The following is a 14,428-nucleotide window of genomic DNA, read 5'->3' as shown; positions in this document are numbered from 1 at the left end:
TAAGCCATTGAAGCAGCAATAAAAGGAGTTCTAAGCAGACAGCTCATCAACAATGAAAAAAAGAACCAAAGCTGCTTATAACGGCAGAGAACATAATTGAAAAAAAAAGTAAATTTCTTAACGGTGCACTGGTATCACACCTCCTCCCTTAAGAAAAAGATGAAACACCAACTTTCAAAGATGGTTTCATTTTTCAAACTCTGTCAGTTTCACACTATTAGTACTCTACACTAAATAGACATACATTTTACAAAATTAAAACATGCAAACAGAACAGTAATATAGTCCATTTCAGTCCTTGTCTTCCACCATCAAACAGTCCTTCTTCTTTCATAACATTCGTAACAAACTGCTTCATCTCCAAAATTCTCTTTCAGCCCTTAATCCTGTTTTGATTCCAAATCCGCACTTAGTCTTGTCGTTATGACCATAAATTACCTCTGGTAATATCCTCAGAAAACTAAGAAGGATCAGGATTATCATTCATTACACTGTCAGATAATGTCAGCTGTAACATTTTGTGCCAATTCCAAAAGCTTTGTTTTAGTCACCTTTTGTAAACCATCTTGCGTGACTTCTTCCACTTCCAGGAATTTCTTAGCCTCTGAAAGAGCCATTATTCCACAAAGCACTCCCTATTTAAATTTGAATACAACAGCTGAAAACAAAACACAAATCATAGAAATCCTACAGCACAGAAAGAGGCCATTCAGCCCATCAACCACAATCCCACCCAGGCCTCTACCCCCATAAGCCTACATATTTACCATCCTGATAAATCTCCTCTGCAGCCTTTCCATGGCTAATACATCCATCCCATAATGTGGATTCCAGAACTACACATAATATTCTAGTTGTGGCCTAACCAACATTTTACACAGTTCCAGCATAACCTCCCTGCTCTTAAACTCTATGCCTCAGCTAATAAAAGCAAGTATATCATATGCCTTCTTAACCACCTTATCCACCTGTCCTGCTATCTTTAGGAACCGGTGTACGTGCACACCAAGGTCCCTCTGATCTTCCCACGGTCCTGCTGTTAATCATGTATTCCTTTGCCTTATTTGTCCTGCCCAAGTGCATCACCTCGCACTTATCCAGATTGAATTCTATTTGCCACTAATCAGCCCATCTGACCATCCCATGATATCCTTATGTAATCATGTAATCTCACAATTTACCAACCTAGCAATTTTGTATAATCCATAAATTTACTCACCAAACCTCCTCCATTCAAGTCTGAATCATTTATATAAACCACAAACTTGCCAATTCTGATATGTACTGCAACCAGAAGAGATTTCACTCCAACCTTACTCAGCATATGGCAGCAGCCTGATACCGTCATTCTGCAATACTTTGTTGTACCATTTGCATTTCAGACGCTATAACAAACCAGAGGGGTGGGGTTGGGGGAGGTTACTGAGGTACCCACTAACCACATGGCCTGTGACTGCAGCCCATGCACACCTGGATAGCGTGTATATGATGAATGTTGTTGTTACATGAAATGTGATAGTACAGGCCATTGGAGTACTTAAGCAATACTTGCACTGCCTGGGTTGCCTAGGAGGAGGTTCATAGTGTTCTGCTGCACTTACTCATTGTCATGAGGGCAGGGTTCTTGCCAATTGTGTGTGTTCATTCATTCTGTACATGCATCTATGAATAATGGATTTGAGGGAACACTGAAATGCAAAAGAGAATATTATTATAAATAGGACTACACTATAAGAAGGAAGTGATTGCACTGGAGAAGATGCAAAAGATATTCACCAGAATGTTGCTTAGGCTGGAGAATTTCAGCTATGAAGAGCAAGTGGATAGGCTGCAGTTGTTTCTCTTAGAGCACAGAAGGCTGAAGGGTGATTTGATTGGGTTGTCCAAAACTATGAAGTAAATGAATAGGGTAGATAGGAAGTAACCTTCTCCCTTAGTAGAAGGGTCAATAACCAAGGGGCATAGATTTAAGGTCAGGAGCAGGAGATTTAGAGGGGATGTGAGGAAAAACTTTTTCGCCAAGAGGATCATGAGAATCTGGAAGTCATTACCTGAAAGGGTGGTACAGGTGAGGACTCTCATAACATTTAAGAAGTATTTAGATGAACACATGAAATGGGCACAGCATACAAGGCTACAGACCTAGTGCTGGAAAATGGGATTAGAAATAGATAGAGCTTGATGGCTCGTGCAAACAGGATAGGCCAAACGGCCTCATTCTATGACCCAATAGTAACCATGGGAGGCAACAAAACAGATGATTTACAATGGGATGTTGCACGGGTGGACCTGGGGAAGATTCTCTCCTTCGGTGCAGACTCAATGGGCCGAATGGCCGGCCTCTTTCTGCACTCAAGAAATTCTATAAAATGGAAATGTAATGTAAAAAAAAACTTTTTCTGACGCATCAGGTTTTGACAAAGAGTTCGACTTCCAAGAGATGTGAAGGGGACATGAGGCTACTTTGGGTTGTTTATCCACACTTGCCGTGCTTAAACATTGAGTAGCAGCCACCCTCTCTGTAGTCTGAACATTGCTCAATGCACTGGGGCCGCCTTGGAGAGACGCGTGCTGACGTCGCCACTCTACGCGTCCGCTTTAAATGTTTGGTGTTGCTTTTTGCATTGGAGTCCGATCCGAGAGAGTGTGAGAGAAACAAGAAGAAGATTTTGTGACAGCACGGCGGAATTCCGCTTTTAACCCAAAGCTGCGATGTTCGTCTACATTGGACACGATCACCCATGAAGCATCCTGCGTTTTATACCTCGCCTGAAACCTGTTGGTAAATCCAGCCTTCGCCATGAGCTGTCTGGATGTTATGTACCAAGTGTATGGTCCCCAGCCTTATTTTACAGCAACTTACAGCCCTTACCACCATCAGGTACGTTTAGAAAGTCGACAGTGCAATAATCAATCATTTGATAGGGAGAGTATTTACATATTATTCCAATAATTCATCCATTTTAGTCAAATTAGCAGTTGACTCAAGCGAAGCACTAAAATACATTTCTTAATAAGTGTTTCGGACACTTCCTCTGGTTAGTCTAATTTTTTTTTGGAAATATAGTATCAAATTCTAAATGCTGTGGACCCGTTTTCCCAGGACCTGGTGAGGTTGCACTAACAAATGTAAGTGTTTGCTTTGAACAGGGAATCAGATTTTCCCCATTCTAACGTCTGACAGTCAATATCCAACCCTGGAAACTGCGTGGATTTTAACTCCCGTTTATTTGCGGCGTGAAATAGTAAAATAGTCTCGCAGCATTCATTCTGATAGATTACCAACTCTGCAGGGAATTCCATAACCGTGGAAACTTTTTAAACCTAAAATTAAAAATTCAGCCATCAAGAAATTAAAATGACCCAATCAGACATGCCCAGTTGCTCGTGCTTCTAGAAGTGGTTATCTTGTGTATAGAGTTGAAGGAAATCTCAAGACTGTAATCCATTGAGAAAATATTGTAATTTATTATAAGTTGCAGACTCTAGGGTTGAGATTCAGTTACTGCTGCTTCGTTTGGGTTAGTTGCTCCATACAGTGCTGTGAATTCGGATTCCCCTCTTTTGCAGAAACTAGCTTTTTACTCGAAAATGCAAGAAGCAGCGGACAGTCCAAGCATCAGCGGATCATTCTCAGTGCACGGCTCTGCAATCAAAGAAGAGGAATCGCGCAGCGAAAAGGAGCATCCACCTGAAGCGGAATATCTCAGCTCCCGATGCGTGCTCTTCACTTACTTCCAGGGTGACATTAGCAGTGTTGTGGACGAACATTTCACAAGGGCACTAAGTCAGCCCAGCAGTTACACTGGCTCCAAACCACCGAGAGGCAGCGCGAGTTCTTGGAGAGGTGGGTTGTGTCAAAGTAGCAATTTAAGCGCCCCACTTCCCACCGTTAGAACACAGCCACAACTACAAGAGAGAAAAACCTTCGAAAGCATAAGTTTCAATGACTAGATTAACCAGTAGTAAAATTACTGAAATCGGCTGTCAAATTGAGGGGACATTTTGGAAACAATGTCCTATTCTAGTTGGAAATTAAACTTGATTTTCACACCAATAAACACTGATAACAGTGCGCAATTAGATTGACTAGAAATGTTAACATGCAACCTAAACACAGCCAGATCGGCGTCGTCTTTTCACTAATCGTGTCTGAGACCCGACACCTACAAATTTTAGATTGGACAATCACAAGGGGGTTCCTGACAGTAACAGGAGTTAGGGTGGCTTAGCCAGTGGCTTCGCTTGGTTGTAAATCACATGCGGCAAATCCACGATTGATTTCCTTCTATGAGATTGGTTTAATTAGATCGCCTTTTGTTAGATGGAGTGGAAATTGTATTATTTTTTTTCTTCGCAAATTATCAACATTCAGTTTTTCGTTCATGCGTGCCACGTAACTTGTCTGATATTGCTGTAGAAGTCTGATTGCTTCGGGCTCATCTTAAATTACCGTTTCACTAAATTACGTGCAAATTCAGCGACCTTTTGAAAATTGCAAAACAGTCTCAGTTGCACTGAAAGGGTGTCGGTGCACTTAGTGTATTGTGCAATTGTGTTCTTTTTAATTCGAATCAACGCAATTGGAGCTTTGAGTTAACATTTGTCCAGCTCTCATACCAAGTTGATACTACTGTTTGCAACTGAAGTTATTCCCCTGAAGCTATTCTCAACGCTTTCAGGTAACCAGTTACCAATTCTAAACTTTGAAATCGAAAATAACGAAGCAGCGCAATTTTTTTAAAAAAAGTTTTCATTTCTCAAATGCGTTCCATTATTAAATAAATTTTCAGTATACAGTATTTCTAAAATGAATTTGACCTCGTTATAGGAAAGTCGCAGAACGTTTGAATTTCGCTAGAACATTGTAGCATGGTTTGCTTTAACCGTTTTCAACAACATTGGATCGGTTCAAACGCAAAACGTTTAAATTAATGCAATTTTGCAAAGTTAAATGGAAAATTTGACATTCAGTTACCAAAAGGGACAAACCGTGTTATCAATGAGGCCTTTAAACCACGTTAATGGGGAAAAAAGATTCTGATTATTTTTAAGTAGCTAATCTTCACGAAGTAGTGTGGAGTATATTATTCTAATAGTTTTATTGTTGAAATGTACATAATTTGTTTTTTTAATGAGAAGTAATTGATTTTAATTGAAGATTCTATACTAGTTGAATGTAAACACTTGCTGATCATTATTGATAATTCCGTTGTCTCTGCTTTCTTTCCAGAGGGAGCCTTCCCAATGAACCAACGGAGTTTTCCTCCATCTTTCTGGAACAGCGCTTATCAACCCTCCATGTCAGCAAGCCTAAGTAGCAGTCTAGGCAGTGCCCTGGCTGGAGCTCCCACTGAGCTACCCTTTGGAGCTGACCCATATTCAAGTGCCACTTTGCACACTCATCTACACCAAGGAGCTCCTGAGCCCTGGCATCACCATCATTACTCATTGGGCAGTGCCATCAATACACAGAGCTCTGTCTACACACGGCCAAGCATGCATGATGTATACGGAATGGGTACACCTTTTGACCCACGCTACAGTTCACTGTTAGTGCCTTCAGTGAGGCCACATCGGCTTCCTCCTGTCCCCACGCCCCAGTGCGATCTGACTAAGAGTGACACTGCCTCCGCATGGACCACAGGGGCTTTCACAGGGTCCACCAGTGACATGAGCCAAACCCTCAACCTCAATGTGGATGCAGGTAAATACTTCCAAAGAAAGTGCATGCAGAAACCAAGAAACAGAAAAGGTTTCAAAAGCTGAAATTGTTTGTCTTCTGTGAAAAATTAAATAAATTTGTATCAGGTAAGAGGAATACTTATGAAGTATATACACCATTACGGAGAAAAATGGGTACTCGCTGGTGAGGTCAATAAAGATCAGATAATACACTATGGTTCTATTGGCAGATATCCAGTGCAGAATCAAGCTATACAGATGAGAAAAGTCTCAGGTTTGATGCCTTGTGTATATTTGTATACGTTCATGGAATCAGCATTGTGGACAAGGCTGCCGTTTGTTGCACATTCCTAATTTGTCTTAAGGGTTAGCTCTGAATTCCCTTCTTTTATTGCTGCAGTCCAACTGGTGGTACATGCACCTCGGTGCTGTTAGAAAGGGAAGTTCCAGGATTCTGATCCAGTGAAATTTGATGATTTTGATCCAGCAACAGTGAAGGAATGGTGATGTAGTTCCAAGTCAGAATGTGTGTGATTTGGAAGGGAAAGTTGCAGGTGATGCTGTTCCCATGCATTGGCTGCCTTTGTCCTTCCACCTGGTAGGGGCTGTGAGTTTAGAAAATACTATTGAATGGGCCTTGGTGAGTTGCTGCAGTCTATCTTGTAGATTTTATTTTGGTAGTGAAGGAATTGAATGTTTAAGGTGATGGATGAGATGCCAATCAAGCAGACTGCTTTGTCCTGGTTGGTGTTGAGCTTCTTAGGCATTATTGGAACTGCACTCATTCAGGCAAGTAGAGAGTTTTCCATCACACTCCTAACATGTGCCTTGTATATGGTGAGTAGGCTTTGTGGAGTTGAGTGAGCTATTCACCTCAGATTTCAAAGTTGAATTCAGCTAAGTTGTTTGTGGGAGTGCCAACACCAGCCTCAGCTCTGAAGTAGGGGATGATCAAGAGATCCTTGCTGAAAGTCACTGAACTCTATTTGTGAGGCAAAACTAAAATTCAACTAAAATGTATTGTGCAGCACAGTTTGAGTTCTTGGTAAGGAATGAAAAAATGGTTGGCACCCAAGAAAATGTACTCCAGCATGAGTTAGCGGCCTTAAAGAGCAAAGAGGAGAAACTCAGAATAAAACAATTGCCAGGGCTGTATTATCACAACACCAGGAACCAAGGTTCAATTCTGGCCTCAGGTGACTGTGTGGTGTTCGCATGTTCTCTCCATGTCTGTGTGGATTTCCTCTGGCTACTCCAGTTTCCTCGCAGAGTCCAAAATGTGCAGGTTAGGTGGATTGGTGGTGCTAAATTGCCCCTTAATATGTTACTCAAGATGAGTAGGTTGGGGGATAAGCTGGCTAAGTATGTGAGCTTACGGAGATAGGGCTTGTGTAAGATGCACTTTCAGAGAGTTGATGCAGACTCAATGGGCTGAATGGCCTCCTTCTGCATTTTAGGGATTCTATAATAGCTCTATGATGGCAGAGTCCTTCTATAGGCCCTAAGTATTCTTGACCAGCCCCTTTGTCTTGGCTATAAAGAATATGGGGAACTTGTTTTTAATTTCTTTTCAAAATATTATTTAGTCACAGTGTTCATAAAGAGGAAAACTCAAAGGGGTGTACATTGTTCTGAACTCAGATATTTCATGAGCATCTAGAGGAGGCCCAAAACATTGAACAGCTTACTAACTATAGTTTTAGTTTAACTGCAAAACTAAAAGAGATGAATGATAAATAGTGACAGATTTGATGATACCAAGCTGGTGTTTTTAATGCCTGAAACGTACAAGCAGAAAATTGCAAAAGACAAAGACTTATACAGTTTTGAAGTGTTATAGTTAATGAAAAAATAAGTTAAGAATAAATCAATGAAATTATACTGAGGATGAAAATCATGCAGGACAGTTTTTTTGCCATTTAGGAGAAACAAAATCACTGAGGTCTCACTTAATCAATTAATTTTCTGAGCTCCCTACTGGAGACTAGCTGTCAGAGCTTTCATTATTATAATCATCAACACTTGCCTTGGAGCTCAGTGTAGCAACAAAGAGATATTCCATAGCACTAGGTTGTGAGTTGTGATGTAAATTGACAGAAAAAGGATTTTAATGAAATACAGTACTTTGTTTGACAAATTAATATTTGTGCATAATACATTGAGCAATCCCATCAAAGCATATAGTCAATTAAATTCATTTAAAAGTTTGTACATCATTACATTTAAAGAATCATTATATGATCCCAAGATAGAATTAATGTTTTATGTTCATATACCAGACATGTGTTGTCATTTAATATATATTTTGACATTTTTAAATGTTGTTTTCATTGATATGGATGTCAGCTAAAGATGATGATACACTGTATGATATTGAATGCATATTATATCCCTTCATTTGAATCCCAGTATTGGTAATTTGTGAAATAACACATTGTTAAAACATTCCCAGTCCATATTAGAGTCTAAGAATGTGTATGTAGCAGAACAATTAAACTTGGTCTTAGTAAATCATCCCATCAGGATCTGGATTGGAAAAAACTACATTTAAGAGTAGTAAAATAAAACAGAAAATGCTAGAAAAAACAGCAGGTCTGGCAGCATGTGTGGAGAGAAAGAGTTAACATTTTGAGGTTGTGTTACTCTTCTTCAGAGAAGTAGGAGGGGTAAGCCCAGTATGCTGTTATTAAAATGGACTTCATCAAAAGTAAGTCAAATCTAGACTTGGAAAATAAGTCATGCAATTATATTCATGTATGGGTCTGTGATACTAACCGATTGAGGCTACAAAATCATAATCATAGAAATATCCTTTATTAGAGAAGCTGAAATAATCTGAAATTGAAACCTTGGCCTTGATTTAAATAAATTTCACAAATAGTTGCAAGGTTTGTACTAGTGGAGACAGCAGTTTCACTTTTATGAAAATGTGGGCAACCTTTACCTTTCCTATTACATTTACAAATGAAGATTAGCTTGGAGTGTCAGGAACAATAATGTTCAGTAATTCGTTAGTGCTATATAAAGCCTCTTTGCAAAAGCAATAAATCTCACAATGCAAAGAGACGAGTGTCGTCCTTGATAATTTAGTTGCTGAAAATGTGTTATTGAAAAGCTGTGGATGAAAGTGTTGATTTGTAGAAGATTTTTATCAGGAAAAGGAAAGTATGATGAAACCTTGAGAGCTGAATTGTCCATCCTTCAACACTGTGCTGATCAATATCATATTGTTTAGACTGAAAAATAAAAATGCATTGTGCTGTGAGCAAGGAAAGCAAGGCTGTGTGTTAATCAAGCTTTGATTTCACAAAATCACACAATTAGCGTATAAAGTGATCCAGGTAATCAAAGTGAAATGCTTTCATTGATTTTCCAATAAATTTGGATTATCTATGTCCTGGCTGAATTTTTACTTTCTTAAATAACAGATCATTTGTAGAATTTTATTGAATTTACTTGACGAAAAATATTATCTTATACGATGGACCTTGATGCAAATATTTTACATTACTGCCAGACATTTGCAATAATAGTGTATTTTATTATGCCATTGTACTGAAGTCATTAAGGCCTCCATACTTTTTATACCACTAAAGATTTAATGTAAATTCAAGTTTAGCTTTGTGTACTTGAAGTACATATCAAGAATTTGGACCCATGAATGGGGTACATTTTAAAAATTCTTACTTGTAGATTTCATATACAAAACCTGTGCTAAGAACATTAAAGATGAATATTTACCCTGCAGTTTGATCTTGTACTGCCAGCTACATCTCACATTAATTCTAATGGAAAGAAGCTCTGTTCATGTATGTGATAGAAGCAAACAGATTCTGCTCAACCAGAGCCTAATTTTTACATTTTGAGAAGGAATAGAAATATCAGAATAATCAAGGATATCCACTTTTTGCTAACATTAACAAATACATTTAAAGTGAGTTTCTAACAATGTCAAAGGAAGCAAATGACATTGTTAATATGGCTAACATAAGACCTGATCCATATTCAACCAAACAATTATAGCTATATATGTGGATTTAATGTCCTTGTGGGTTCAAACCAACTCCTACCTAATATTAACACTTCCATAATGTTAGAAACTCAAAATAATTTCACATCTGGGTACTACCAGTGCTTTTCAGTGTGTTACTGTTGAACTGTAACTTTATATTTGATGGTTTATGTCACCTTACCATATTTCATGGATTAATTTCAAGCCTAGATTTAATTATTTTAAATGCAATTATTTTCAAAGCTAACATTCAAATATTTTGAATGTATGTTTTTACTGCCAGCAGCCAAGGTCAGCCTTGACTATTCCAAGGTCAGCTAAAGCACAGGTTAGGTGCCCCGATTTCTCTGGCCCAATCTTCCCTTTAATCTCAACCTTAGAGAAGAGTGCCTCTTGCTGCACAATGACCATTCTAAGGCCTCAGCATGAAATTTTGTGCCCAAGTGTGAACAGTGTGTGCCACAGTTATTTAGGAATTACGTCGTGGCTACTTATTAAAGTTATTTTATGTAGAATTTTGCAGCTGACATAGGAAGGAGATATGTACCTAGACTGGATTCAAACTCAGGCCTCATGTGAAAATCTAGTCTAATGACACACAGTGGGGAGGTCTTGTGGGCAGAGGTAGCCTCTCTACCTTTGGAGAAGCTTTGGATTCACGTCCCTTTTCAGGAGCTGATGGCAATGGAGGGTGTCTGTGTAAAATGGCCAAACAGGTTGATTAGCAACCTGTAAACCTTCCATTGTGCCTAATGACAGGCAGGATATGCAGGGAGAGTTTCCTGCAGTACTTCGCCAATATTAATCATGGGCAATCCAATCGAAATCCAACACCTTCTTACAGCATAGTACCTGAAGGAGGTGGAGGTTAACACATTCGCTCCTAGTGTAACTGATGTATGGAACTTGTTCACATCTCCCAACATTTGCAATTTAGATAATAGGTCCCAATCTTGCTTCTTATCTGCGGTGGATTAAATAGTTCTGTTATAGATATATACTTGCCCGATATGATTTCCCCTCTGTCAAATTAAAACACTGGTGTACATTTACAAACACTGTGGAATAGACGGTATTGTCTGCGAATAATTTGCATGCACATAGGACTTTACCACTTTATAAATGCATAAACCATCCTGATGCATTAATAGGCATTATTGTCTCAACTTTCTGCAATTGACAGACTCTGACAGAGGGTTTATGTGTAAATTAGCAGAGGAAATGTTCCGATAGAAAAAAAAAGATGCCCGGAAATCATGTTACTTATTTCTTGCAATCGACACAGTTAAGAGCAGAATGAAGTAAGAAAGTAAAGCAGAAATAAACTGGGGCCAGTGGAGCTGCTAGCGGCTGCATATTTAATCTTTTGCTTGCTCGCCTACCACAGTTACAGAAACAATCACCTGTAGAAGCCGCCCAAGGAATTTTACATTTACTATCGGAATTACTTAAATAACAGGAATTGCATAACTCCCTACTTCCTGACTGCGGAGAGTTCTATATTCGAGAAAACAAATCAAACATCAGTCCATCAGATGTATCAATATCACATTCCACTAATGATTTAGAAAATGTTACATTTTGAAATTTACCAAAATTAGAGAAAGGTAGCAATGTTATTGAGTATTCTGCAGTTGTTAGTGTCTCACGAAGCACAATATAGTCCATCCTCCCTTTAATGTGTGAAGGCAATGTAGGTCACTGTATGAACAATATAATGTTCTTCAGCAGATTTCTAAAAAGAGCCAAGTTTACAGCAAACACTTAAGTACAGTGCATATAGAGAGCGCGCTGTTGTGCGGTCTGAGAAAAAAAAAGTATGAAATGCTTGAGGCACGTTTATAACATTTTCAGCATAGCTAGATATCGAAGCTATCTTAATACCTGTGTCAATTCCAGGAGGAATGTGCTTTGATAGCACTGGGATTTGTGACTGTCGTGTCCAGCCGAGATTCTTTTAACATTCACCTTCAACAATCAGTCTAAATTCGGGACAATGTGGGCCATTTAATGAGACTGAAATGTTTAAATCACAACAGAGTCCGAAACAGCTATCAACTCGCCTTGGCACGATTCGTTATGATAAAATGGTTAAATAAGTCTGTTATTGTGCATGCATTTTCCCCCACGAATGCATCCCTATTGGACCTGTAACGCGGGAAATCTATCCAATTGAGAAATGAGCTCTTGATCTATAATAAGATGTTCTATTCTGTGTGTTGGGGGGGGGGAATCTTATTTGATTTTACTGATGTGTGCGCAGTTAGGTGAAATTTCTCTCTATCTTACTATTTCAATGCTTTATTTATTCTAACTTTCAGAGCGTAGCTCTAGTTCTATAACTCTGTCTCTGTTCTGCTTACATATCCTTTCCACTTCTTTTGCCTTTGTTTTTTACATTCTCAGGTCTGGCGCACCAGGAAAAAAACAAGGATCTTTACTGGTTTTAGAGCACTCAGCACCTACCTCGTTCGACTTCCCTGTATTTTCTACCTGAAACATTTCTCTTCCTCTATGTACAGTATGTAACAGATTTTGATCTCGGTTTCAGCTCGCCGTTACTCCCTTTGTGGTGGACCCCTGTTAAGCTGAGTGTTTTTTACACAGCAAAAAGCTTCAATCAAAATTATATTTAAAAAACAATTAGTTACAACTACCAACTTCCCAAACAGTTGGTTGACAAGACTGTCGAAGCTTAAAAACATGACTGTATTCTTCAAAAGGCCACACCTTGAACTCCTGAGGAACATTGTGAGAAGAATCGGTTTTGAAGCGTTGAATTTGAACACATTTTCAGAAATGTAATAATTATTTTGCAATACACACACACACAAACCAAACGCTGAACCAAATTCTGCTTCGATCGAATGGGTGTAATTCGGAGCAGGACGTACTGCCGGAGGCGCCAGTGTAATCATCATTAAAATGCTACAAGTATTTGTTTGAATGCTGGTAATGAGAGGGCTACATAAGGGAAGAGATGGTAAGTTACCATTACGAATTCGAAAAAAACACTTAAAACTGGTGGATTAGTCCTGAGAGGCAGCGGAATTGTTTCTCTCTTAAAACTTTGCTTGGCGATTAAGAACCCCGTTAATATGAACGGTTTGAATCAGACCCCTGGGGTGGCCCGGTGGCTAGTACTGCTGCCTCACAGTGCCAGCTACCCGGATTCGATTCCCGGCTTGGGTCACTGTGTCGATTCTGCACGTTCTCCCCATGTCTGCGTGGGTTTCCTCCGGATGCTCCGGTGTCTTTCCACAGTCTGAAAGACGTCCTGCCCCAAACAGGCGCCGGAGTGTGGCGACTAGGGGAACTTCACACTAACTTAATGGCAGTGTTAATATAAGCCTTACTTGTGACTAATAAATAAACTTTAACTTGGCCTTTCCCCGAAGGGGAGTAGCTGTTACAAGACAACTGTGCAAACTGCTAGCCTCCCAGTGAGGGTACCGCACTGACGGCGAGGCAGCTCTGCCTCGGAGTGTGGGAGCTGACAAGTGGAAGAGGCAGAACTGTGGAGAGAGTTGCCCTTCAGAAGGGGGAACACAAGGGAAAGACATGACCAGGGGGGAGGGGGAGTGGGGTACCAAATTCAGGTTACAGCAACATATTTTTGACAGGTGAATTCCAGTTAATGAATTCTCTGTGTGTGCGTTTTTTCCCTTTGTTGTTGCCGTTTTTAGCTGTTTTGGGGGGCATTGTTTTGTAATTGTCCAAAAAAACGGTGAATCGAAGTCTGGTCATTTCGCGAAATAAAAGTAGTGTTTAAAAATACCTCTGTAAAAATAGATTGTATAAAATTTTACTCTTTTGACAAGGCGACACTCGGTTTTTTTAAGTGTGAATATTTGTGAAGCTTATTTCTATGTTTGTTCATTCATTAAACGTTGGTGTTTGAGAAAGTGAATTGGAGCTGGGAGCTGGATTCTGGACATTTACTCTCATTTGGGTAGCCAATTGGTTGGAGTTCACGATCAGATTTCGTGCGTTGCAGGATACGCAGCCGGAGACTTACTGATGCTGGGTGTTTCCGCTTTAATCACAGCGGCTGAAGAAGACACTATATTTAGAAGAAGATGAGTGTGGCTGGGGCAGCAACGAGCCGAGGACCGGCCGCCGCACACTGGGGAGGCAAGGTGTTCAATGCCGCCCCTTCTAGCCCGGAGCTTAACATGTCCCATCCACTTCCAATAAATCCCCTTCAATTTAGGGAAAACGAACGTTCTTACTTTCTCCACATCATGACTATTATTCCTCTCTAAGCACTTCCTTTGGTAGGAGATTTAGAATATTCCTGCTCACTCACAGTACGTGTGTATAAATTGTTCAGAATTCATTTTGGCTTCACAATGTCGCCGTTGTAACCACCCCTTCCCCAACCGCCATCCAAATGCATACAGCAGCCCTCAGGCATGCAAAACTGGCGATTTTTAAAAAACATGTTTGAATAAATTGTTCCCTCCGTCACGCCGACTTCCTCAAACTGTTAACCCAGCTCCCTGACTTGGCCCCATTAACTGTGGCCAGAAAACAGGCGGGGAGGAGATGTTTGGAGTGTAAAACTCTCGAGCCAACAATTCTTCCCTTTCCTCCTCGTGTTGGAATATTAGTTAAAATTTTCAACACTTTGTAATCGGTGGGGCAAGGGAGGAGCAATGGAACAGTAGAAGCAGTGGCCAGCCTACACATATACATATATAAACCTATGTGTGGGGGCGGGGGGGAGGG

At 39.9% G+C, this 14,428-nt stretch overlaps 1 protein-coding gene across 1 annotated transcript; it reads left to right on the top strand.

Moving 5' to 3' along the window:
* The first annotated feature begins 2,617 nt into the window (after positions 1 to 2,617).
* vgll2a (vestigial-like family member 2a) lies at positions 2,618 to 13,591 on the top strand. The gene is made up of 4 exons (XM_080193322.1): positions 2,618 to 2,881; positions 3,571 to 3,847; positions 5,234 to 5,707; positions 12,104 to 13,591. Exons 1-4 carry the CDS (start codon positions 2,801 to 2,803, stop codon positions 12,145 to 12,147), a joined length of 876 nt encoding a protein of 291 aa, XP_080049448.1. The 5' UTR covers positions 2,618 to 2,800; the 3' UTR covers positions 12,148 to 13,591.
* Positions 13,592 to 14,428: the final 837 nt, after the last annotated feature.

Source organism: Carcharhinus amblyrhynchos, chromosome 7 (assembly GCF_965287045.1).
Source record: "Carcharhinus amblyrhynchos chromosome 7, sCarAmb.v2.hapA, whole genome shotgun sequence".
Taxonomy (NCBI): domain Eukaryota; kingdom Metazoa; phylum Chordata; class Chondrichthyes; order Carcharhiniformes; family Carcharhinidae; genus Carcharhinus; species Carcharhinus amblyrhynchos.
This window is presented reverse-complemented; position numbering and strand designations above follow the sequence as displayed.

What these genes read in the sequence shown, in the direction of transcription:
- vgll2a (XM_080193322.1), top strand. Translation starts at nt 2,801, where the DNA reads ATGAGCTGTCTGGATGTTATGTACCAAGTGTATGGTCCCCAGCCTTAT. An exon ending in ACAGCCCTTACCACCATCAG is followed by an intron (nt 2,882 to 3,570) that starts GTACGTTTAGAA and finishes CCTCTTTTGCAG; the next exon opens with AAACTAGCTTTTTACTCGAA. An exon ending in CAGCGCGAGTTCTTGGAGAG is followed by an intron (nt 3,848 to 5,233) that starts GTGGGTTGTGTC and finishes CTTTCTTTCCAG; the next exon opens with AGGGAGCCTTCCCAATGAAC.